General features: G+C 51.7%; 1 protein-coding gene across 1 annotated transcript; it reads right to left on the bottom strand.

The window, feature by feature from the left end:
* Window positions 1–260: 260 nt before the first annotated feature.
* Window positions 261–22,177, bottom strand: ADA (adenosine deaminase). Its single transcript, XM_054845611.1, has 11 exons — window positions 22,103–22,177; window positions 14,600–14,661; window positions 11,387–11,509; window positions 11,095–11,238; window positions 10,124–10,239; window positions 7,674–7,798; window positions 5,149–5,220; window positions 4,744–4,845; window positions 3,911–3,978; window positions 3,307–3,436; window positions 261–2,022 (listed from the first exon to the last, which is right to left on the bottom strand). The coding sequence occupies exons 1-11, from the start codon at window positions 22,136–22,138 to the stop codon at window positions 1,921–1,923; spliced, it is 1,080 nt and encodes a 359-aa protein (XP_054701586.1). The 5' UTR covers window positions 22,139–22,177; the 3' UTR covers window positions 261–1,920.
* Between the last annotated feature and the right edge of the window lie 793 nt (window positions 22,178–22,970).

Raw genomic sequence — 22,970 nt, 5'->3', positions numbered from 1 at the left:
CCGAAGGGAAAAGGACACGTGAGGTTGGAACAACCTGCATCCATAAATCCAACTTGCCTGTCTAGCAGGGGAGCAGGGATGCCTTTCCTCTGGCTGTCAAAGGGCTCCAACCCGGCAGCAGGAGAAAGCAAAGTCCGTATCACACCTACCCATTAACCCTCGTGCTCTAGCAGGGGTATGATGGCTCACGCTGAGGACCACGGTCCATGGCTCCTAACAGTCTCCCTTGAACAGAAAGGCAAGAGGATTTCTCTCTTAATATAAATCAGTTATTTTATTAAACGGGATTAACAATCAACTGTCCAGAATCCAAACAAGCAACTCTTCTTCAGAAACAATTTTTGGAGAAAAATTACCGAAAAAAGTGCCTAGTTCTTACCGCAATCATGTTCTTAAAAGTGATGCTTTATCATTTGCTTTATAAAAGTACGAAATTCACTCTCTCATATCCATCTATCTAGCTATATATATAGAGGTGTATATATGCACCATGTTCTTCAGAGATGAGCTTTTTACTCAGAAGACAAATATGGAAGCCCAGAAAGAATGGAAATACTCCCAGCACATGGTTGCTGCTGGCTGAGACTGGATCAGTCTGACACACTGTCCATGGTAATGGTGACCACAGCCCCTTGTCGAAGGCCACTTTTTGGTATAGTATCTTTGGAGTAAGCATCGTGGCAGACACCTGGGATGCTAAAGCACACCGCACACTCATGTAATAAAATTACGGTCTCTTCTCTGGATGCATGGCTCTATTGCATATTAAGTAAAAATACTATAATGCAATATTTCTGTATAAATTCTCCACCAAACTGAAGATGTGACTTCTAGCCAGTGTTGTGGTTGAGTGAGAGAAGCAATTCAGATGGGACCTGAGTCAATATGTGACATCGGGCCTTAGCTTATTAATTTACTTAAGCAGTTTTAATAGTGCCTAAAGATTACGTCAAGTCAGGAAGAGGGCAGAATGGTTAAAACAGGCAATCGATCATGGTTTTTCCAAGTCCTAAACAAAGATAGAGGAAGAGCAAACTACAGTCCACAGGAACTCTCCAGGATGAGTACAAAACTGGGAAAAGTCCCAGAAGGCAGATTTTGGCCCAAAATGGTAAAAATATGTTCCAACTTCCTATGTGTGTGTGAGCATGGTCATGGCCAGCTGTGAGCACAGCTGGAGCCCAAGCCCAAGGTGTGCGCTTCTGCAGCAGTGACATTGAGAGGTCTGATACATAGGAGTCCTTATCCAAGAAAGGATGCCAAAATAATTGTGTTTTGTTGTTGGTTTGCGGTTTTTTTTAAATGCCCTTCAGATCGGGCAAGAGCACCAGCTTCCGGCTTGTTCTTGTTCCAGTCTTGTTAGTATAAGACTAACCCTGGGTAAATACAGCTGTGGCCAAACCTTCCTTCCCACACAGATGGGAATAAAGCTTCTGCTTGTGAAGTGCCTGCTCGCTCCCTGTCAGCACTAACCCACCTTTTACCTAGAAAGGTCAAGATTAACCCAAGATTAACAGTGACAGTTAAAGGTGGTTATTTCTGCACTGCAGACGGGGGCTGGCAGGTCAGTGGGGCAGGACAGATAAAGCAGGGTAAGAGGTGGGGGGAAAGAAAAAAAAAAACCCCAGAGGAAGTTCTATTCTCATTACAGATGGAGAGGGGAGTCAGGCCAGGAGGCAGTTTCAGTCTGCTGGCACAACAGCAAGATAGGAAGGTGGATATCCATTTGGGAGACAGTTTGTGGTGGTGATGGGTAGGTGTATGTGATAGCCGATTCTGCTTAGCACTGTAAGGGTTAACATGGGTGCCAGTAATAGACACCGGCGCCAGGCACCTTCTCCCGGTGCTCCCACTAGCACAGAGAAGAGTCAAGCACGCATGAAGAAGGGCCGCTGCTCCACGCTGGCTCGCAGGGATGGGTCATGATGCATTGGGGACCATCCCATAGGCTTCATACAAGGTGTTGAGCAGCTCCTGCTTTTCCTTCTCAGGTAAGAAGCTGGACTGAGCTGCGTTGATGTTCTGGGGAGGCAGAGGGGGAACACAAGGGAGACATTAAGACTCATCAGACACAAACATGGGGCTGTGCACATCCAAACATCTGGCTTTGAGCAGCAGCAGGCGAGGGAGAGTGTAAAGTTTCCACTCCAAGATTCATTCCCATGGCCTCAATTTACAGAGCAACTCCTCTGGCCCACCACTAGCAACAGTCCCAAGAGGAACAAAGCAGGCACAAAGCAAAGGTCTTTAAACACTCTGGAGTTTTTAGGAAACGTACTTTAGACCCGTCCCTACACTCCCAGCTCCCCTTCGGACAAGAGCCTCTCCCGGCACAGCGGTGGTGGCAGCCTGACGGGCCACCTCTGGGACACAGCCTGGCTGTGCGATTTAACCCGCTCGCCCGTCTTGTGCGGGGACCTTTCTTTTATTACACAGGAGCCACCTGGCTTTTGCAAGAGCAGGAGAGGACAGCTGGCAGCAGAACAGCTGTGGATCCAGAGCTGTCCTTGTTCCTCCTTCCAGACCTGGACTCCTGTTCCTCCAGGCAGAGCTCAGAGCAGGGCTGATACTCTCTTGTAAAGCGCATCCTGCACTTCCCAATCGGAGCAAGTATCTTGGGTGACATGTAGGTGAAAGTGCTGACAATGCAAACCAGGAAAGCTCCCCCTGGTAAGCAGGTAAGTCAAATTCCCAACAGTTTTCCTGTCTTTCTGTCTTGGGTGAGTAATTAGAAAATCAAGGATGTAATCAAGACACATAAATGACTGTGCGCGCCAAAACCGAAGCCAGCAGTCACTTCGTTTCCAGCTCAGTTGTTGCATACTCATGTTATACGTGCAAAAAAATGCAAGCACTTTTGTAACTGCTGAATCTTCCTAATTTCTGGGCCAGGCCTTGAAATAACCTACCTACAATTCCAAATCCAGGAAAAAAAGAAAGAGACACCTTCCTTCCTTCCTGCTAAGACCTGCTGTGAGGACGTCAGCGGACAATTTCCACGCTGACCCGTTACCCATAAAGCCCAAAGCAGTCAGCCCAAGTGATGCAAGCCCTGCAGAGCCCACCCTGCACAAAGCAGCACTTGGATCCTCCTGCTCCCCACAGCTCACACCGCTCCCCACATCCCCCCCCACCCAGCCAGCTCAGCAGCACTCCTCAGCCTCGTGCTTACAAGGCCAGTGCAGGATTTTCTGATTTCCACTGAAAAGTCTTTTTTTTAAAAAAAAAAAAAAAAAAAAAAAAAAAAGTGGATTGTTCTGGGCTGCACCAGCACATCAGCAGAGCATCCAGCCGAGGCTGACTTACCACTCTCTTGAACTCCTCTTCAGTGAAGCCCATGTAGTCCTTCACTATGCTGTAATCCTTGTTAATAGTTGAGTTAAAGATGAGGGGGTCATCTGTATTTATAGAATAGTTCGCTTGATCCTTCCGAAATCTGTAAGGAAATTGGGTTGAACACTGGAAGCGGCACTGGTCGTGCACTTCTCAGGGTAAAATGCAGTAAAAGCAAAGACCTCGCAGCTGTGCCTGCAGCTTGCACTGCTGCACAAAACCTCAGGGCTTGGCTTGTCTCCCCACCGCTCCGCACTGATCTGCTTCTCCAGTGCAGCAAGGAGCCGGGCACCTCTCACCCAGCGGTTCAGCAACCTCAGCTCTCACCTCCAAGGGCTAATGCGTGGTGGGCAGCACCTCACCCCCCCAGCTCAGAGCAGGGGCAGGAGGGACAGGACAGCCTCCCCGAGGGACCCCGCACCCCTCCAGCTGCACCGGGCCCCTCTGTGTCGAAGGGCGAGGATGTACCAAATTTTCCTAAGTGGTTACGTGTGTATTTCCTTTGTAAAGCAGTAAAGCAGCTATAATCGACCCGAATCCTGGTTATTTAAGATTGCACATAATTGAGAAGTCTTACTGTGCTACTGGGTGTTTCCCAAAGTCCGGAAGACACGCTCCAGTAAGATAACTGGACCAAGGGCAGACCTGTTTGGGGCAGTTAAACATGGAAACCAGAATCAACCACACAGATCTGAACCCCAGCTGCATACGCAGATAGCCAAGCACGCTGGTAAAGCCAGATACAGGTTTAGAGCTTTGTTCACAAGTGCCCCTCAGCGCTGCTCCGATGGAGCGGTGTGCGTCCCGGGACATGGATGTGAAGAGCCCACGGCCTGCGTGACAGTGGCAGGAGCCGGTGGGATATTTCCCGTGGCCAGTCAGCCACCAGCTGTATGTTGACCACAGTTAAGAAACCCCTGGCATAAAGTATATACACATATATATTCCATAGATTAGTTGGATACACCCATTCTGGAGAAAAGCCAAGGAAATCTGCCCACGCACAGTAACTCCCAGGCACTTCCACCCTCCGACCAGACAGGCCCTGGTTCAGCAGCTCGCTTTGTGGGAGGAGCAGCCTGCAGGCTTGATGTATATAAATTAGTGAACAGCCGCTCCAAAATTTACCCTCAGCCAGACCAGGATCCCTTTCTCTCTGCTACACACCTCCTGCAAGCTGCTGTGTGCACCGGTGCTCCTTGCACCAACGCTCCCAGCAAACAGCCAGGCGTCACCACCGTTGTTGCTGTGGAGCTTTGGGCACCTGGGTCACCATATGCACGGTCAGCGCGCGGCTGTCAGGTCACGTCCCTCGCCTGGGTGCCTGGCTGTAGCACAGCCCAAGCGAGGGCTGATTTTCGACTCGGACAGCAGCTATCCGCCTGCCACCCTCCCACCACACGTCCTCACCTCAAAATGCATCTTTGCTCTCAACAGCTCCTTGTAGAGCTCGGGGTCCTCCAGGACATGGTAGCCATGGCCAATGCGCTCGGCCTTCAGGAGATAAACTGCCTAGAGAACACGGGAAAACCCTCGTACAGCCTCCGAGCACCAGCTCTGCTCCTGCTCGCCCAGACAGCCCTGCCCCACCACGGGTACACCCCACGCCACTGAGCCAGCTCCGGGGACGTCCTTCTCTGAGCCATTGGGGCCAGATCTCTGCCTGGGTCCCCGATGTTTGCTCTGCTGTGAATAGCAGAGGACTCGGGCTCCTCTCTCCCTGGTGCAGGGGCACTTCCCACCCCTGCCCCCCTCTCTGCCTCGGGATGCCCCAGTCTGTCCCGTTCCCTGCCCCGAGCCGGGAGCTCCTTGTACCTCCTTGATCATGGCAGGCGGGCCGGCCTCCCCAGCATGGACGGTGCGATGAATCCCGCATCTTTCAGCTTCCTGCAAAGCAAAGGGAGGACACGGTCTTGTCCCATCACCCGCAGCAACGTCAGCAAACCCCTGGGCTGGCAACACAAGCAATAGGGCTCTGCACAAAGAACCCCCACATCAGGAGCCCTGCACCCCGAGAGGCGCACGCTCTCTGCTGTAGCATAGGCTGCGAGAGAAGAGCTCGGTAACGCCAGATGCAGAGAAACTTAGAAAGCCTGGTTACCTTCCCCTGGAGCCCAACCAGACTCCTCAGGGTCTTTTAATACCCGGTGAGCTCACCGCTGTCTCCTCTCCAGATGGCACAGCAAGCTCGAAGCTCTCCTTCCTCCACCCACTTGCCCTTCTGCATGAACCTTGCAGCAGTTCCTGTCTTTGAAACTTCTACCTTTTTGGCTGGCTGCAGCCAAGTGGGAGAATTTAAAAGCCCCCAGGGCAGAGATGAAGCGATGCTCAGACACTGAGCACCTCTCTCCTGGAAGGATCTGGGGATGGAGGCAGCCCAGCTGGGAGGACCCTGCGGGTGCAGCTTTGGGGCTTTTTGAGATGCTCTCTATGAGCACCCTAAAAAAAAACCCCTTGCAGGGTGACCACAGATCACCCAGGCTTTGGGAAGCTGCACAGCCTCGAGGGAAGCCCAGCTCCTGCCTCGCTGGAGAAGGGCCACCCAGCCAGCGGCAGTGTGCAGGCTGCAAGCCCCATCTCGCAGCAGATGCTCCTCCCAGGCACTCCTTCAGGGCTTTTCACTCATGATTTTTTTTTTTTTCCCGTTACTTAATTTTCAGCTCCTCATGTGCTGCACATCCAGGCCCAGCAAAGGTCAGGCCAGGCTCTGCCTGGGACATCTACAGAAGAACCCTGTGTGCATCGACCCAAGAGGCAGCCTGTACCCCCCCATTTAAGTGAGTGTTGATTTTCCCCAAACAGCTAACATTTTACACTTTTTAACATCACCAAATCCCTCTGGCCAAAGTACCAGACCAAGAAGAGAGACAGACTCACACCAGCACTGACATTTTCCACTTGTTTCTACATAGGATGAAGACAAACCAGAAACTCTTGCTCCCCACTCCCAAGACAGGCATCCCTAACTATCCCAACAGGAGCCGGGGATACAAGTGGAGGGGTGAGGAACACCACAGGCACCAGGACTTCCCCACTAACTCTCCTGGCCACTGAAGCCTGACCCCGCATCCACTGCGTCCAGGAGGGAGCTTATGTCTAACATCCATCCATAGGCATATCTTCCCCGGAGTGGCTTAATCCCTTTTTCAACCCAGTTGTCTGAGGACACATGGTGCTTCCCCATGGCTCCTCCTCCCACGATCGCCATCTCCTTGGACACGGTGGTTCTGGGATCCTTGGCTTGTGCCCCTCTGCAGCCAGTGGCCAACGTTGAGTTTTCGCTGTTATCCGCTCTTTCCCCTCCAGCAGCCCCGAGAGCTCCGAGGCAGAACGTGCCTGCCTGGGTGACACAACGGGTCTCTCCCGTTCCCCTGGATGCATTACGTACCCCACGGAGCACAGCAGCAGTATTTATGGGGATGTGCTTCCCTGCCACGCAGGCCAACAGGAGCCAATGGTCGGGAGCAGGGATTGCTTCAGCATCTCGGTGCCTGGCACAGAGACAAGACGCATCCTTCAGACGGGGGGAGTCCGGACCCGGGTACTGCCGGCACCCCAGGGCAGGATGAGACACGCCTGCTCATCAGTTAATCAAACCCTGTGCCCGTGTCTCAGTTTATCACCGCACAGTTCAGCCAGCACAGACCTTGTATTGGCGTCCGCTGATGGGGGCAAAGACCCCAAGAAAGCCCCGTGTCGTTTCAGACCTGAGCGCTGCTTGCAAACCACCGTCCTTTTGGGCAGTGATGGCACACAGCCTCCTCTCCCACTGATGCAGGGGACCAGAAACCCCAAACCCCCAGCGGCAAGGAGGAGCGAGGCACGAAGCTTTCCCTCTGAGCGCTGAGGTCTGGTGAGAGTCTCTGGTCAGGCTCCTGAAGTCATTCCAGCATTTGCATTTGAGATGATCAGATAAAAGCACTTCAAACACGCAGCTTCTTCTCTGCCTCCTGGGGTGATTTCTGCCAGATGGAAAGGCCAGTCTCTTCCACCCTCAGCCGTGGTTTTGCCGACCCCAGGAGCAGACCCCAGCTGACAGCAGCACGGCGCTGCCGGGGGGACACGGGCTCCACATCACTCGTGTCGCACGCAGTGCTGCGGGGTAGCGTGCTGAGCTCCAGCTCTAAGGCCATGTTTAAGCAATGATGCCTGACGTTAATCATTTAGGAAATATAAACAAATACTTTTGCTATTTAACAGAATGTTTTTAATAGCTGCAACAAATTTTTAAGCTGTCTCAGCTGTTCCCAATTGGACTAACATACTATGTATGCCCTCATGCATGTCCCCTCAATATATGTTTTTCTCATAATTTCTTTCAAGAAGCTTATTAAACAAACCTCGTAAGCCGCCTTATGCTCGGAGGAATTGTTCACCTTCAGGGACTCATCCCCAGCCAGGTCGATGGCCACCACAGAGTTGTTTCGATACTTCTTGCAGAGCTCCACCACCTCCGGAGACCAGCCTGGAAGAGACAGCACCAGGGTTCAGGAGAAAGCATCGGTAAGAGTCACACCTTCAGCATTTTTCTAAACAAATCCTGGTCATATAACTAGAAGGCTAGAGCTATTTTCTTTGGTCTTTCCTAAAATTTGACGCTCAAAAAGAAAGCTAACAAACTGCTAGGAAGGTCTGCCATCTTCAGGCAAATAAAAGCTGCCAACTGATTAATCCATCATCAATCAAAGGGAAATCAAATGCATTTACCAGCTATAAAGCTGCTCTCGTCATGTTTTTCTGCTCACTTTTGGCAGGGGGGAAAAAAAAATAGAAAAGAAAAAAGAAAACAGAAAAACCCCCTCTGAACACAGCGGTGACTCTGCAGTTGGCCCAAGGCAAGCTGAGCTGCACAGCCCAGGGGCTGTAACATGGGGTGCGGGAGAAATCCCTCAGCTTGCTCCTGAGCTTTCACCCCGTCCCAGGTGGGCGAGGGAAGAACCGTCCTGTCGGACAGACAAGTTGTGTCACGGAGGAGTTTGGGCTGGGAGGGATCTCTGGGGGGGCCCTGTACGACAGTCAGCCCTGCCCTGTCGCAGAGCATCCTTGACCCCCCCAGACAAGACGATGGATGCTACTCCTGGTGGGAAGGAGCTGCGCAGCCTCCTGGAAGGCTGGCCTTTAACGCTCGCAAAGTCTTATCTTTTTGGTATCAGTGAGAAAGGGAGTAACAAGGGGCCAACAACTACTTCAGAGCTATCTCTGATCAGGAGAGAAGATAACCTCTGAGAAAGGACATGCATCTACCAGCTCACATAGCACTTACCCTGAGCAAAAAGGCCAAGAAACAGACATAAAGGGTAGTGTTGATAATTAACAGGCACCTGCTGTGTACATACAAACCCCAAATCATACCAACACGTAAGGAAACGTGTGCAATTGCATCTTTTTTCATCAGTTTCCAACTCACTGGGTTAGAGCTATTATTTTATTAACAAGTTTCATATGAGGTAGCTCTGGCTGGCATCCCTGCCTTTCTCTCAGCAGCTCATAAATTACAGGGTGGCTTCTCGCTGTGCGGCACATCCCGAACGCAGCACTAAAGGCTTGTGTCGAGAGCATCACTGGCTCTGGGTAAGCGTTGGTGCCCTGGGACACAGGAATGAGAACAGTTGTCTGCACAAGCAATCCCTCCTGCTGTGCAAGCACATTCTGCATGTGCCCTCAGGTGCTCCCACCACCTTCTGCCTTTACCACTTGTGCCTTGGCAGAGACTGTAACTGCAGCCAAATATGACACCGCCTTACGGCTTTCCAGTTTCTACAAAGAGAAATGTTTTCTTCCTAGAAACCAGAAATTTAAGGGTCAAGTTTTCAAAGTACTGTTTGGGGTTGATTGTGCAGGCAGGGAAAAAAAAAACAGACACCACTCTTAAATCTCCCAGTTTCCAAGAATATAATTTTTCACATTTCTAGACACAAATTAACCACGTACTCATTAACAAAGATCTTTCCACTATCTACTCTGCTAAGCCTACGTAAAACTGTTGTGAGATATGAAGATATTCATAGCAAAGGCGTAGAACAGCTACTGTCACACATCCTCGCTCTGACCGCATCCTCCCCTAGAGGAAGATGCTCGCAGAACTTGGCAGCCCAATGAAACACTGGAAATTGGGTTTTCTTCCTATTCTGGGTCACAGCATCAGTTACCAACAACATTCAGAGCTGCTGATTTTACGAAAAACAGTTTATACATGTGACTTAAGTATATTTTACTGGTGTTTTTAGCTTAAACCAGCAGAGACTGCAGCCAGCAGATTCTCTTGTGATCCATGGTCCAGGCTAATGAAGGAGTGTGCTGCTGTAGCAGCACAACCACGAGCAGGGAAAGTGTGAGATCTCATGCCTGGTCCTCCTCCTGTGACCATTCGCTCTCAGACCCACCAGACGGTCATAGCAGATGCAACCGCTCGCTGTGGCAATGGCTTCAACTGGCCCAAGGAGAGCTCCAGCCTTTGGGCAGGGAGCAAGTCACAAGCAGAAATCACATCTCCCCAGGAGAGGACAGAAGAGCCCGTTCTTGAAAAATCTAGAAAAGTCTTCTAGCAAGATCTTTCATGTACTGGTCGTACCCACAGACCCCCACTCTCGCATCCAGCAGACCCTCTCCCCACAGTGAAGGGAGCAGACAACCCCCACCAAGAAGAAAACCCCTACTCCTCCTCAGCACTGCCTGGTCCCGCATCAGGCCCAGGGCGCAGGACCTGCAGGGACCTGAACCCAGGGGACGTCCCCCCCCGCCACGCGTCAGGGAAGGGGAGCAGAGCAGCAGGGGAGCTGCAATACATTACTTGGCATATGGCGCATGCAGCATAGAATAGACCTGGCTTTGATGCGGAAATCCCTTTCTCCATCCTGTAGTCCCTGATTTACGAGGTTAACGACTTCATCTGGAGTGAGGTCTCCCCTGCAGGGAAGAAAAGCCGTCAGCGAGAGGCTGGACACTCACCAGGGAGGCAGGCAGGAGCCGCAGGTCCAGCCCAGCATCCCCACGGGACACCCCACGCAAAACCCCAGGCTGCCCAGGGTCCCACTCGCCTTAACATCCAGAGGAGCCCGATGAGACCGCCCAGAGCCGAAGAGCACCTTTTACACCCACGCCATGCCCAGATCTACCAGGTGTCGGGCACAAAAGCATGCAAAGATGATAGTAAGATTTAGAAAGGCCTCGGGGAACTCGATGCCAATCCTGCCCGAGCAGAGGAACCTGCTCTTTGCCAGAGCACCTCATTAGGGCACAACCGCCTGCAGCCGGGCAGGGGCAAGCATGGGGGCTCAACACCCATCACAGCACATTTTGCAAGGGGCCACAGAGCCCAGCACTGATTTAATCAGAGGCACACATCACACAGGGGATGCCGTGTAAAGAAGGGATTGGATCGCCAGCCCCTTCCAACATTTCCCATGGTCTCTGCCAGCTCAAATTCACATTTTGCAGGCAGGCAATCCATATCTGAACACTGCTTTCCCTCACACAGAGAACGGCTTCAGCCAGAAGTTTGAGCACAGCTGCTCTGCACGTGCAGAATTACGTGTCCAAAGCAAGGGATGTTAAAACATGACAGCACACAGAGATGTTATAAGAGGACAAATCCTATTATGGGGAAGAGAGGTGGAAGAGTGCCATGCTCACTGCATTGGAGGAGAGAGGAGGTTTGGTTACACCAGACTGTGAAGACACGCTGCCTGACCAGCATGGGCCATGCCTTCTCCATGTCCGACCGGCCACCCACCGGCTCCCTGGCACGGCGGGATCACTTACTCGGTTTGGCCCCAGGGGATGGGATCCACGCGGCAGTTGGCCAGGAGGTGAGGGCTGTACCGGACCTCCACGTAGATGACGCCTTCTTTTGCTTTCGTTTCTACAAGCTCGTAGGCGATCCTCCTCACCGCCTCACGGTCACCCCTGCAGGGACGGCAGTGGGACCCATCACTGGGACTTGTCACCCTTGGGGCACACTGGGGATGGGCGAGGTGACCTCCAAGGCTGAGCAACATTATCCAATGGGTGCTGCCAAGGGCTCGGGGTAAGAAGCAAAACATGGGGTACTTACGCAATAGCAGGCATGTAGTGATTAAACTTCTCTAGAAATTGGGTAAGTGTCAGTGGTGTTTTGTAGCTGACATGCTTCAGGAGGTCATCAACCGTGCTGCCAGGGAGAGGAACCCCTCTTTTCCTAGGGATAAAGCCATGTGTTACTGATGGGGAAGGCTATTGGATTTCTAATCAGTCCACTTCATACAGCAATTGCATCCTGAGCTGGCAGTATTAACCTCCACTTCTTCACAAAAAAGATATGGCACATGTTGTCCTTCCAAAATCTCCTTGCAGATGCAGCCCTGAATCTCAGCAGGGAGGAAGGCAATCCAAAATACAGGCAAAGCACAAACAAATCAAAATACAAGCCCAGACCAACCCGGCAGGAACACAGCCAGAGCACATTTTAAGCTTAGGAAGGAGTTCATCTAAAGGGGCTCTGGATTATTTCTTGGCACCTCCTAGTCCTAGTGGCAGAATTGCCAAAATTCTTTAGAAAAATTAATTTCCAGTTATGCAGGCTCGAAGGCTTGAAAAATCGTGGAGACGCTCCCAGGCTCAGGATCACGCATGCAAGAAGCGTGGCTTGTGGGTTTAACGCCAGCAGCTCCTGTGAGCGAGCCACTTCCCAAGCCCAACATCACGGTGGCATCTTCTCTGATGGGGACACCTCCCACGCAGGAGCAAATGGCACTCCTAACAACTGCTCTCACCAAAGGGATGGAGGCGGTAAAGCCCACCTAAACCCTTCCAAGAGGGAAGAGGCTGTTTGTCCCTGGAGCACCTGGAGTCCTGGGTGGGGGGAGGTGTCCCTGGTGGGGTGACAGCGGGGCTTAGGGGGCTGCGAGACGAGGATGCTGCACGCTTCCCAGGCAGGCTTTGCCACCCCCACCCCACAGGCTGTCACTCTGCCCGTGAATGCCAACCTAAATTAGGAATAATAACTAGACAGTTGTTTTTAATCCTCTTTCCTGCCACAACGCTTTACAGCTGATTGATGGGTCTCTCTGCTAATAAGGACAAACCACCACAGACGGCGTTAGCGCCCCGATGCCAGCAGCCGTCCTGATGAGCACCTTGCAGGGAAGCAGCCCAAACGACCCTGCTCCTGCGCCCAGGAAACATTGCTCGTTCTCTGCTCGGGCAGGAAGGAAACCAGCCCCACGCTCAGCCTTCACATGCAATCTGCACAGATTAAGTTGCTGGCACTTGGCAGGGAACGTTCATCACCGCCAAGGCATCGGTTTTCCTCCTCGCCTTGCCCTTTCCACGGCACTGCTCCAGGAACCAGCCCACATCTTCCTCCACCTGCCTAGGGAAAGTTTCTTACAGCAAAGCTATTTCCCTGACCTCTTTCATGTGCTTTCCGAAGGATTACCTCCGTGCAGCCGGCAGCTCGGTGTCCTGCCCAGAGCTAGCTCCAGCCACGGGCAGCACCGTGCACACCGTCCCGCTGCAGAGAGGAACACCTCATCTGGGGACACCCCGTCCCACGAGGGATCTGCCACAGCTCTAAATCCTTTGGCTGGGCAGGGGGGATGCAAAGCCTGACCCAGACCTGACAGAATTGGAGCCAAAGTTTCTAAAACCAGCCGAGTTCAGCCACTGCCCCAGGGGGCTTGTGCACCCCAGCAGCTTTGGGCTATTTGTACATGGTCAGCCACCACCTGGCAAATTTATTTCTAGCTCTTTACCTTTAAAAATAGACCACAAGCAGCCTTCTGTGTCCAGGGTGAGGTTATTAAGGCAGTCTCCTACAGCCTCCTACACTGCCCTGTTGCTTTTACACGCGTGCGAGCGCCAGTTTTAGAGCCTTGCTCCACCCCAGCCAAGCACAGCACCGGGGGCTGGCAGCCCCAGGGGTGCCGGGGCTGTTTAAAAATAAGAGGGAGCTCGGCACGCACTTGGGCAACGAAGGTTTCTGTCCTAAGCAAGAGAGAGGCACGGGATCCTCAGATGGCTGCTGTCTCCTGGGCTTCAGGGCTCCTACATCCCTCCTGGGGACTACAACCAGCAGTTGTCCTTTGCTGGCAGCAGGGACCCAGCAGAGCCCCAGGGAGTCTGCACCGACTCTCCTGTCCATCAGGACTTGTATTCCTGCCCTGCAGCCCACCAGCAGACAGGCAGAGCCAGCAGGAATCCCAACTCAGTTTGCCACACAGATGTCCTGCAATGAATGAGACGGACATCTCTGAGCCACCTTCTTTACTCCGACTGCACTGCCAAACGTATGGCCACTCCCTGCAGAAAAAGCTGCCTTAGAGACTATTTCCCCCTAGGATCGCATTGCCTTGGAGTCTGCTGGGCTCACAGGACACCAGAACCTCTTCCTATCCTCCTCAGAACTGATTTCCTCCCAAAATTACCAAAGTCATGCCTAAGAGCTGTTTCCCAAAACCTTTAAGCTTGCCACTTTCTTGATCTGAGGGTATCTGCTAACGTCGATTAGCTTTTTGAATAGTGACAGCTAGAAGAAGCCTTAAGTTTATTTTGCTTACAACCGTGGAGCCAGGTCCTCGCACCAGTTAATCATTCGCCCTGGCGCTTCCCACACAACCTTCGCTGAAACAAGAGGATGCACGTGGGCTCTGTCAAGGAAACAGCCTCTCTAAGTCACTGCCAAGCGTTTTCCTGGATCACCCTCCCACGAGCACAACTCCCCCACTGCTCACACCGGGCAGACAGCCTGGGTTCCAAGGCACGCAGCAGCAGGGCAGGGAGGAGCACCCAAGCTGGTTTTTCCTCCCAAGACTGTGGTACGGCACCACCACTGAGAAGACGCTCCCAGCCTGCTTTCATTTAACTTGCTTTTGCAATGAGTAACGTGGAAAAAGAAACAAGAATACACCAACTCTGCCATTTCCCAGGTAAACTTCAAAGGCAGGCAGCTCTGTTTATGAGACATCTTCTGTACTTTTCTCATGGTGGCTCCTCTTAGCTTGTCCAGCTCACAGGACCGACGACCACTGCGCTCACGTTCCTGCCACCAGTGCAGCCTTGCTGCAGCACTGCTTTTTGGGATGTGCTCAACGTTCTCGCACCATGCGGCCAGAGGACCCGTCTGTGCAGAGATAAGACCAGCACCAGCCAGGCTGGCTCCCTGCACAACAGGGGAGAGAGCTTGCCCAGCCTGCCAGCACAAGCTCTTCTCTCGGAGAATTGGACAAGCAGAAGGGATGATGCTTTTGGACTGCAGCTCCCAGAGCTTTGTTCCCTCCCCACAACTCACCTGCCAAAGTGCAAGATTGTTTCTGGTCTAATGGCTCCATCCAGGTGGATGTGAAGCTCTACCTGCAGTAAGATAGAGAAATGGGTGAGGTACTCCTAGAGCTGCAGACAATGTTTAGAGATAAGCAGCTGGTGCTAACGTGGGTATAAACGCAGCCACTACAGGGACAAAATCATGACAAGGAAGCACAAAAACATTTTTAAAATACCATCATTATAAAGTTTATTTTTCAATATCTAAGTATTGTCTAAATATTTTCTTATTGCTGCTGCAGCTCACACATTTAATAGATCTTTAGAAATTTATTCTGTTTCCAGTAATTTTCAGGAACTGCCCTATCCTTATTTAGCTTGCATGGTTTAGAGTTTGGGACAAGTGAAAAGAGCAAACCCTGAACACCTTTGCTTTCCATCTTGCTCCTTCTTGAACTCACGGACACCCAAGCATCAATTAATTTTACTAAGAGTCATTAAACAAAAACTTTGACTTCACTTCCAAGAATCAGCTCCTGATATATTGTTAATTACTTGGTATTATCAGAGCTTACAGGCTTTCTAATCGTACACACAGAGTCAGTCCCATGGTACAAGGCACTGTAAAAAATAAAAAGAACAAAGGTTGCCCCGTAGAGCTAGCAAGCTGGTTTCAAAATAAAACACTTATATTTTGACTCATTAAAAATGGGACAGTAACTCAGTTCTCTTCACTCTGAAACCCAGTTTCCCAATTATTGCTGAAACCATGGATTCTGGAGAAAGAGCCCCAGAAAAGCAAAAGCAAGCTTTTTCCTTTTTCTGTTAGGCAGCTGGGACTTTTGGAAGAACATGACAAATGCAATCTGGAAGTTGAACTGGGAAGGAAAATATTAGCTGTAAAATGTTTCAGCTAGACCTTCACATTTCCAGAACTGTTTTCTTTTAAGCAATGGAACAGCCTACAAAATACATATTTAATTTAATTTTATTTTTTTAATGAAACCATAGAGCAGCAACTTAATACACAAAGTTCTTGTTAGTTAGAGCACAAATTTTCCTGTGTAGATGATTGCTGGAGGATGCTAAGAATTGAGTGGGATTCAGAAGAGGACTGGATATTTGCATGGATAACAAAATGGCCCAGGGTTACTAATTAAAACCCACAAACCCTCTGACGTCAGGGTACGTGTCAAACAATAACTATGAGGAGCTGGAAGAAAACTGAGCAAGTAGTCCCCACAGGCAGGGCAATGCGTAATTGTCCACCTCTAGATCCTTTCGCTCTCCTCTGAGGCGTCCACGAGCAGCTGATGTGAGCTCAACGCCGCCGGCCCAGCTCCCGGTGCGGAGCCGGCAATGTCCATCTCTGGGGCGCACACTGATGCCCACCAGCTCGCTCCCATCCCCACCTCCTCCCGCAGCCCTAGACATCTGCCGTGCAGGCAGAGACACCCATCATCTGACTCACGGCCAGGGTTTTCATCGACTGCTTCTGCTGCAAAAGGCCATCACTGCAGGGGTGGGACGGTGCTCATCCTCCGTAGGATGGCCATGAAGCTACCGCTGAAACACGCACCGGTGGGATGCAAAATGCAGCTGCCAGGCTCAGGGCAGCTCAAGCTGCTGATCCTGTACCATTGCAATCAGCTGGCCCCGGGGTCATGAATATCCCCACTGACACCCCTGCTAGCAGACTGTAAAAAGATATCCCTGCACTTCTCCTACCCTTAAGACACGATCTGAATCTACAGGGATGAAGATTTTAAAAGGGCAAAACCTGATCTTTACCCCCACCTCAAGTTACACAATCCAACTTATGAGGACTAAATGTCCCGAGAAGCAGCAGATAAAATAACAGACTATGGACACGATCTGCATCGCCAGATGTGGATGCCTGGCATGGTTTCCTCTCTTGAGCTCCGATTCCTATTCCAAAACCATGCAAGCTCCATTCCTTGAGGTTTTCAACAGCCCTCGTGATCTTCTGATGGAGTTACAGGCTTGAAACTTGCTCATGCTGGATATAAAAACTAAGCAACCCAAACCTACTGTTGTCTTCTCACCCCAAACATTTCTCAAGCATTTCCTGCAAGAACATCCGAACATGACACTTCCATCAGTGTGAAAGCAAATTCAGTGGCATCCTTCACCCATGCAAGCCACCTCCTTCTGCCGCTGCTGCAGGCGAGACACTTGTAGAGCAGCAAGGTTCCTCTCCAACACCAGCAACAGACTTCTCCACTGCCATGCATTTCTTTGGGTCTGGAGAGACCTAAACTAAGTGCTAAGAAACTCTTGTGCAATGCTACTCAACCTAAAACTTTGTGGGGTTCCTCAAGATCAGTGCTTGGGGGAGCTGTTTTCTGCAGCTGGGAACTAATCTGGGTTATTTAGATTACCAAGGGACATTCAAGTGAAGAAGCAAAGGTGTGCCTACAAGGGTCACCACCGAGAGCTGGCCCCAGATAAGGATGCAATCAGCAGAGGCACAACCAAGCAGCTCAGCTCCCCCAGGCACCTTGCTCACAGGTTTCCACGTCTATGGAGGCTGGGCACTGGAGATTACACTTCAGCTCTCCTCCTGCGTGTTTGTTTTGAGCAAACAAAGCACAAGACTTTTCCAATACAAGCGGGTGATGTGACCTTACTTTAAGTCAAGGAAAGTACCCAGCTAAAGATGAAAGAGTTTTCTCTGAACTGTGGCTCCAGGACATGATGCCTGAGCAAGCAGAAATAAGGTGAACACAGGAGCCCAGAGCCTCTTCCAGGGCTCTGCTCCTCGGCACACAGAGGTGCACGCACACGTGGTCTCCCTCCCACCCACTCCGGATTATTTGGAGAGGACGCCTGCGCAGACAGATTAAATAGGGACCTCGACACTTGGTCCAGGACCCCAACAGCACCATGGGCTCCGCCAGCGCTGGAGCCATGCCAGGACCAGCGATACCTTCCTTTCTCACAGCAAACCTGGATGTGGTAACGCTTGTTCTGATGAAGAGCGAGAAAGCAGCAGAGCTCTCAAACACTCTCCTGGGGCAGGAGCACTGCTCTTCCCCCCAGCCACAGCGAGGACCCTCAGGGCCACCTTTGTGTAGCCACCCTTCAGGCCTTCTTCTGCACCTCCACAGCGCTGCAGCTGAGAGCAAGTTCAGTGACCGCCGGCCAGCGCATCAAAAAAACCATAGTGCCACTCAATAAAATCTCAGAGTTTTACTAAAGAGCTGTTGAAAGCCAGAGGGATGAGTTCAAAAGACCTAACTGGCCATAAATTGTGCATCCTCAGCACAGACAACCCCCAGCAAGGCTGTCAGTGCAAACCGAGCACTTTCCATTTTTATGCAAAAAAAGTTTTAGTTCAACCATAGCACGTGACTCCTTAGTGCAGATATCAGCGCGTTGGTTCAGGTTAAAAAAAAAAAAAAAAAGAAAAAAAAAGGAGAAGTTTTAAGGGCTCTGGCTTGACTTTTCTCTTCTGAAAATATTTCTTTGAAACTTAATAAGCTTCAAAAAATAAATTCAAACAAAAAATGAGGTACTTCAAACAAATATGTTCCGTTCAAAGATCAAGTCTGATTATTTTCAATTTAGTGGAATTAAGAGGAAAATTTAGCCCAACATTCCAAGTATTTTCAGCTACAGAATTTCTCTATTACTCTACGGTTTGCTCAGCAGACCATGGCAGAGCAGTTAACTGCTCAGTTTGTCTATTATGTGGCATAACAAGCACCAGCCAAGCTAATGCATCTGAGGGAATTTCCATATTAGGTGGTTTTAGGGTCTTTTTAAAAATATATACAATGAACGAAGTCAGTCCTAACACCATGGTAAAAGTAACATCAACCTCACCTTTTATTTTGCTGGTTTCCAGCAGATGTTAATAGACAATCCAGGCAACCGCTAAAGTTGCATCATTTTAAAACCCTTAGCAGTGACTTCGTCCAGGATTATTTATCAGCACATTAAAAGATGATAATTTGAAGTTCACTCTATTGATTTCAATAACTGCAAACTAGATTAATTACAGCAGTCATTTGTCAATTGCTAGACACATGCAGCAGCAAAACATTAATATAAATCAAAATTCAAGAAGAGAAAAGATGAATGCCAACCACTGCAAAGAGCATGAACTGTGCTCTCCAAATACCGGTTTTATGAAACCGCACTGTCAGCAGCCAAGTTCTCCTCATCATAAACTCGCCACAAACACTATTTAGAAGCACCAGGTGAGACCGGATCAAGAGGGATGTGAAGTAAAAGAGGCACAGTATTATCCTCAAACTTGATGACACCCACAAATGCGTTTCGGAGACGAATCTGCCATACACATTAAAGTTTGAGCCTTTAAAAGAGAAATGTGGGAGACTACGAGACCCACACGACATACTGCTCCATTGCAAGAAATAGTTGTGCTTTCTAGAGAAGCATTCATCTGATAATTGGCTTTGGTGGCACAGGAGGAGGAGGATGCTCCCATGCGGAGCAGCCTTTAGCACCATTTCTCCTGGCACCAGCTACTTGGTACGAGGCTCCTGCAGCCATCGGGCCACAAGGTGTTAATAGGCGACGGTGGCTCTGCGTCACCCTCCAGCTCCCACGGGGTGGCAGGGCCACGTACCTCCCCGAGCCATCACAGACCTCGCACCCACACGTGGCTGGAACGAATGCTTCGGAGCAATAAACAGAGTCCTTGCACTTCGAGCAGCACCACACCAGTCTCTTACTGCCATCACCTCTGACAAGTGGAGATGGTGAGGTTATCTGAGAACGTGCCCGCGCGGCATTACTGAAGGTATGAGTACGCACATCGCTGCGCAAGGTACGGCTGAGCTCGATGCAGCCTCGGCAGCACCAGGCTTTGACCTGTGCCAAGACAGTCAGGGGTCAGGTTGTGCACAAGAAGTGGATGAGCCAAAGAAGACGTCATCCTCTGCACACCCTCATCCACTTGCACTCCTCACAATAAGAATCACCTTTTTAATTTTTTTTTTATTATTGTTAAAACTTAAAAAAGTTTTGCACCCAAGGCAAACGCCTGTGCTATCACCTCAGCACAGACGGGCAGGTCTGTCTCAAGCAGGGGGAGGCTGCAGGTTACAGGGAGCTGGGCAGGATGCCCACCCAACCCCCCCCAGGTACAGCCAGTGCTCTGCAGCAGAGCGGGGACCTTCGGTGCCATCCGGATTTGGTCACCAAGCGCTCTCCTAACCACTGGCAGGAGACACACAGCTATAGCCAGTTCTGGCCATCTCTCCCAATTCCCAGGTGCGAAGGACACGTTGGAGATAACTGCCTCCCTTTGGATAGGGACAGGACCTGAAACGCCGTGACACACACCGTGTGCCCTGGGAGGGCTTGCGGGAACCCCTGCCCAGCGTGACCTGATGCTTATTTTGGAAACAAGCATCCAGTGGCAGAGCTAGACCAGCTGCTGGGAGGCCCCAGAAGCCTCCGTTCCCATCCTGCTCCCTGCAATGTGGCTCAAGGCACACGGGAGCTGCAGGAAAAAGAGCCCCGAGCTAGGGCTGGCCTGTGGGGAGAGGAGCCAGCAGCGAGCGAAGACACGGCGGTCTTTTCTACTCTTTTATGGCCTGTGATAAGCAGGGTTCAAAGTCGCCCTCCAGCAGCCCCAGCAGCTCCCTGTTCATCCGCTGCAGTCGCTGGGAGTCAGTGAGTTCCCAAAAAACATGGAGGCAGGCCTGGCCACGCGTTCAGCCGGGGCTCGAAGCTGCTCCAGTTACCAGAAACGTCTCTGAAACACAAAACTGATCATTCCCAATGGCAGAGGGTCCAGGGGAATGAATAGGGCTCATTAACTGACTTCAGACCTGGTTGGTTTTTTTTCTCCCCAGGCCTGACTTAGCAGGTTCACAGAGCTGAAAGGGACTGCCTGACTCAGGAAAACCAGTCTCGTAATTGCGGGCAAGCAGACAACAGAAGCCTGATCTTAGCAGTTGAACCCTGCAGTTTTTCCCAGGTCTCTCTTTGGCATCCCACTCTCCCACACACTGGAAAAGTAGGAAGAAGAACATGTGAAAGAAGAACTTAACTTGCTTCTCTCAGCCAAAAGTTTAAAATCACTGGGGTGAACCACCAGCTTTTGTTCTTAGTGGAGCTGATGAAACACCAACATCTCCCAGAATGGAAGCAGCCTTAAAAAAGCTTTAACCATTAACAGATGTCAGTGCTCCCTGGATTTCGGTATAAAGGTTTGCCTACTATCGCATGGGTCACCTTCCCTGAGAGGGACACCTCACGCAGCGATGGAACGAATCAGACCTGTGCACACAGGCTTTTCCAAGTACGCTAGACATTTCTGGTGCGAGGTCAGATTGAGAGATAAATGGTTTGGGAGTGGTAGGGGATGCAAACAGCAAAACAAAACAAAACAAAAAACCTTTTGGGTTTTTGGAGGCAATCTTCTTCCCTGGGAAAGCTGCAGACAGTTGCCACCACTGAGATTCTCCCAGAGCAGAACCACCACGACCCTCACATCACTTTTCTTGGTCTCCACTGCCCTGGCCCCTTGCTGCCCACCACGAGCCCAACCCTGCCTGGCAGTCAGCGCCGAAGGCAGCCAGGCAGAGAAAACCTGCTCCGGTACCCAGACCACAACCTCAGAGCTGAGCTGTCCGGCAGCATGGGAAGTGCTCTGCCATCAGACAGAGGGTTATTGCTAACCACATCTGTTTCTTCTTCTGCCTTCTCAACGTTTTTATAATCTGATTAATAATTATGTTACTGTATAACCCGACTTGAGTTGTATTTATATGGCACATGGTGACAGTGAAAGACTGGAGCACCCTCTGACAGCAGTCACCAAGATGGTATCTCAGGTATCTGAGGAATAACTGAACTCAACGTTTAAGAGGAAAAAAAAAAACAAAGACAAAAAACCCACAACACCAAAAAAACCCCACCCAACCCCCAAAAAACCCACAACAAAACAAACAAACAAAAAAAAGAGAAGACGTTGGTTTTAGTACACCAAAGCAACGGTCAGACTGCGGGATCCTTCAGGGCTTGCCTCTTCCCGGCCGTGCCGCAGCCGGGCTACCGGCGCATCTCCCGCCCGGAGCAGCGGAGCGACCCCGCCCGGGTGCCGGGACCGGCACCGCTCCGGCGGCGGGATACGCGGGGTGCCCGGGACACCCGGGGCAGCTCCTGCGAGTCCCAGCGGGGAGCACCGGGCCGGGGCAGCGCAGACCCCGGCTGGTACCGCCGAGGGAAGACCTCAGAGCACACGCCCGCGGCTCAGCCGCCGTGCCCCGGCCGTGCCCCAGCTCCCCCCGCCCCGCTACACGCCGCCTCAGCACCGGGTCACGCCCCGGCTCTCAGCCCGGGTGCACGTGCGACGGCTCGGCTCCGGTGCACGACCCGGTGCGCGGCGCCTCTGCCCCGGTGTGCGCGCCGCATCCTCGGTGCACGTCCGAGTTCTCACCCCCGAGGCACACCCCTGTGCCCAGCACCTCAGCCCGGGTACACTCTATGTTTCCCAGCCCGGCGACTCCGGCAGCGCCGCCACCCTCACCTTGGGGTCCCCGAAGACGCACAGCCCCCGCTCCATGCTGCTGCCGGTGCCGGTGCCGTGGCCGCTGGTGCTCCCGCTCCGCTCCGCCGCGCTCCGCCCCGCCCCGCCGGCCTCGCCCGCCCCCTGCCGGCCCCGCCCCGCCCCGCGCAGCGCCGAGCACCGCGGCGTCCCGGCGGGCAGGGCTGGCTCCTGCACCCCCGGGTCCCCGCAGTCCGCCCGGTAATACACCACCCCACTACCCCCCCGCGTTTCCTTCGGGAGCCGAGGGCCCGGGCAGAGTCCCTCATCCTCCTCCTCCGATAACATCGAAGGAAAATATCAGACGACAAACAACAGGTCAGCTCGTAGGACTGGAAGGCCATCTCCGGCTTTGACAGCAATCTTAAGCCAATGCCACAGTATTTTTTTAACCTAAAAAGGACTTAATTGTTCAGCTTAGGAGCAATCATCCCTCACCCCCTTTCCAGTTTACAAAGCTGCCGCTCGGTGACTCACTTGTTTCATCTGATGGCTTTTAGGACTTGTTTGGTCCATTATATGCCTGGTTTCAGCTCCGGCAAACTCACGCTCAACGTTTCATTTCTTATTTTTAGTGAGTTGGCCATATTTTACTCTGCCTCCTGCCTTCCTCTCCCACAGGTGATGTACATGGCAGCCCACGTCGTTGAGGGACAGTGGGGCAGAAAGTCCTGGTCCTCCCCACCGAGCATGGCTTCCGTGGTACCGGGGAAAGCAGGACTTTCAGCCAGTCCAGGACTGAGGCTCCCACAAAGTTGCACCCATTCAGCTAAAGGCAAATCTGCAAGGTGGAACCACTCCCCAGAGTGAGGTTTGAGGAACATCCCTTGGGTCCTCGTGCTGCCCTGGG

This window comes from Grus americana, chromosome 17 (genome assembly GCF_028858705.1).
Source record: "Grus americana isolate bGruAme1 chromosome 17, bGruAme1.mat, whole genome shotgun sequence".
Lineage (NCBI taxonomy): Eukaryota > Metazoa > Chordata > Aves > Gruiformes > Gruidae > Grus > Grus americana.
The sequence above is the reverse complement of the archived record's forward strand: the minus strand, read 5'-3'. Positions and strand labels throughout refer to the sequence as shown.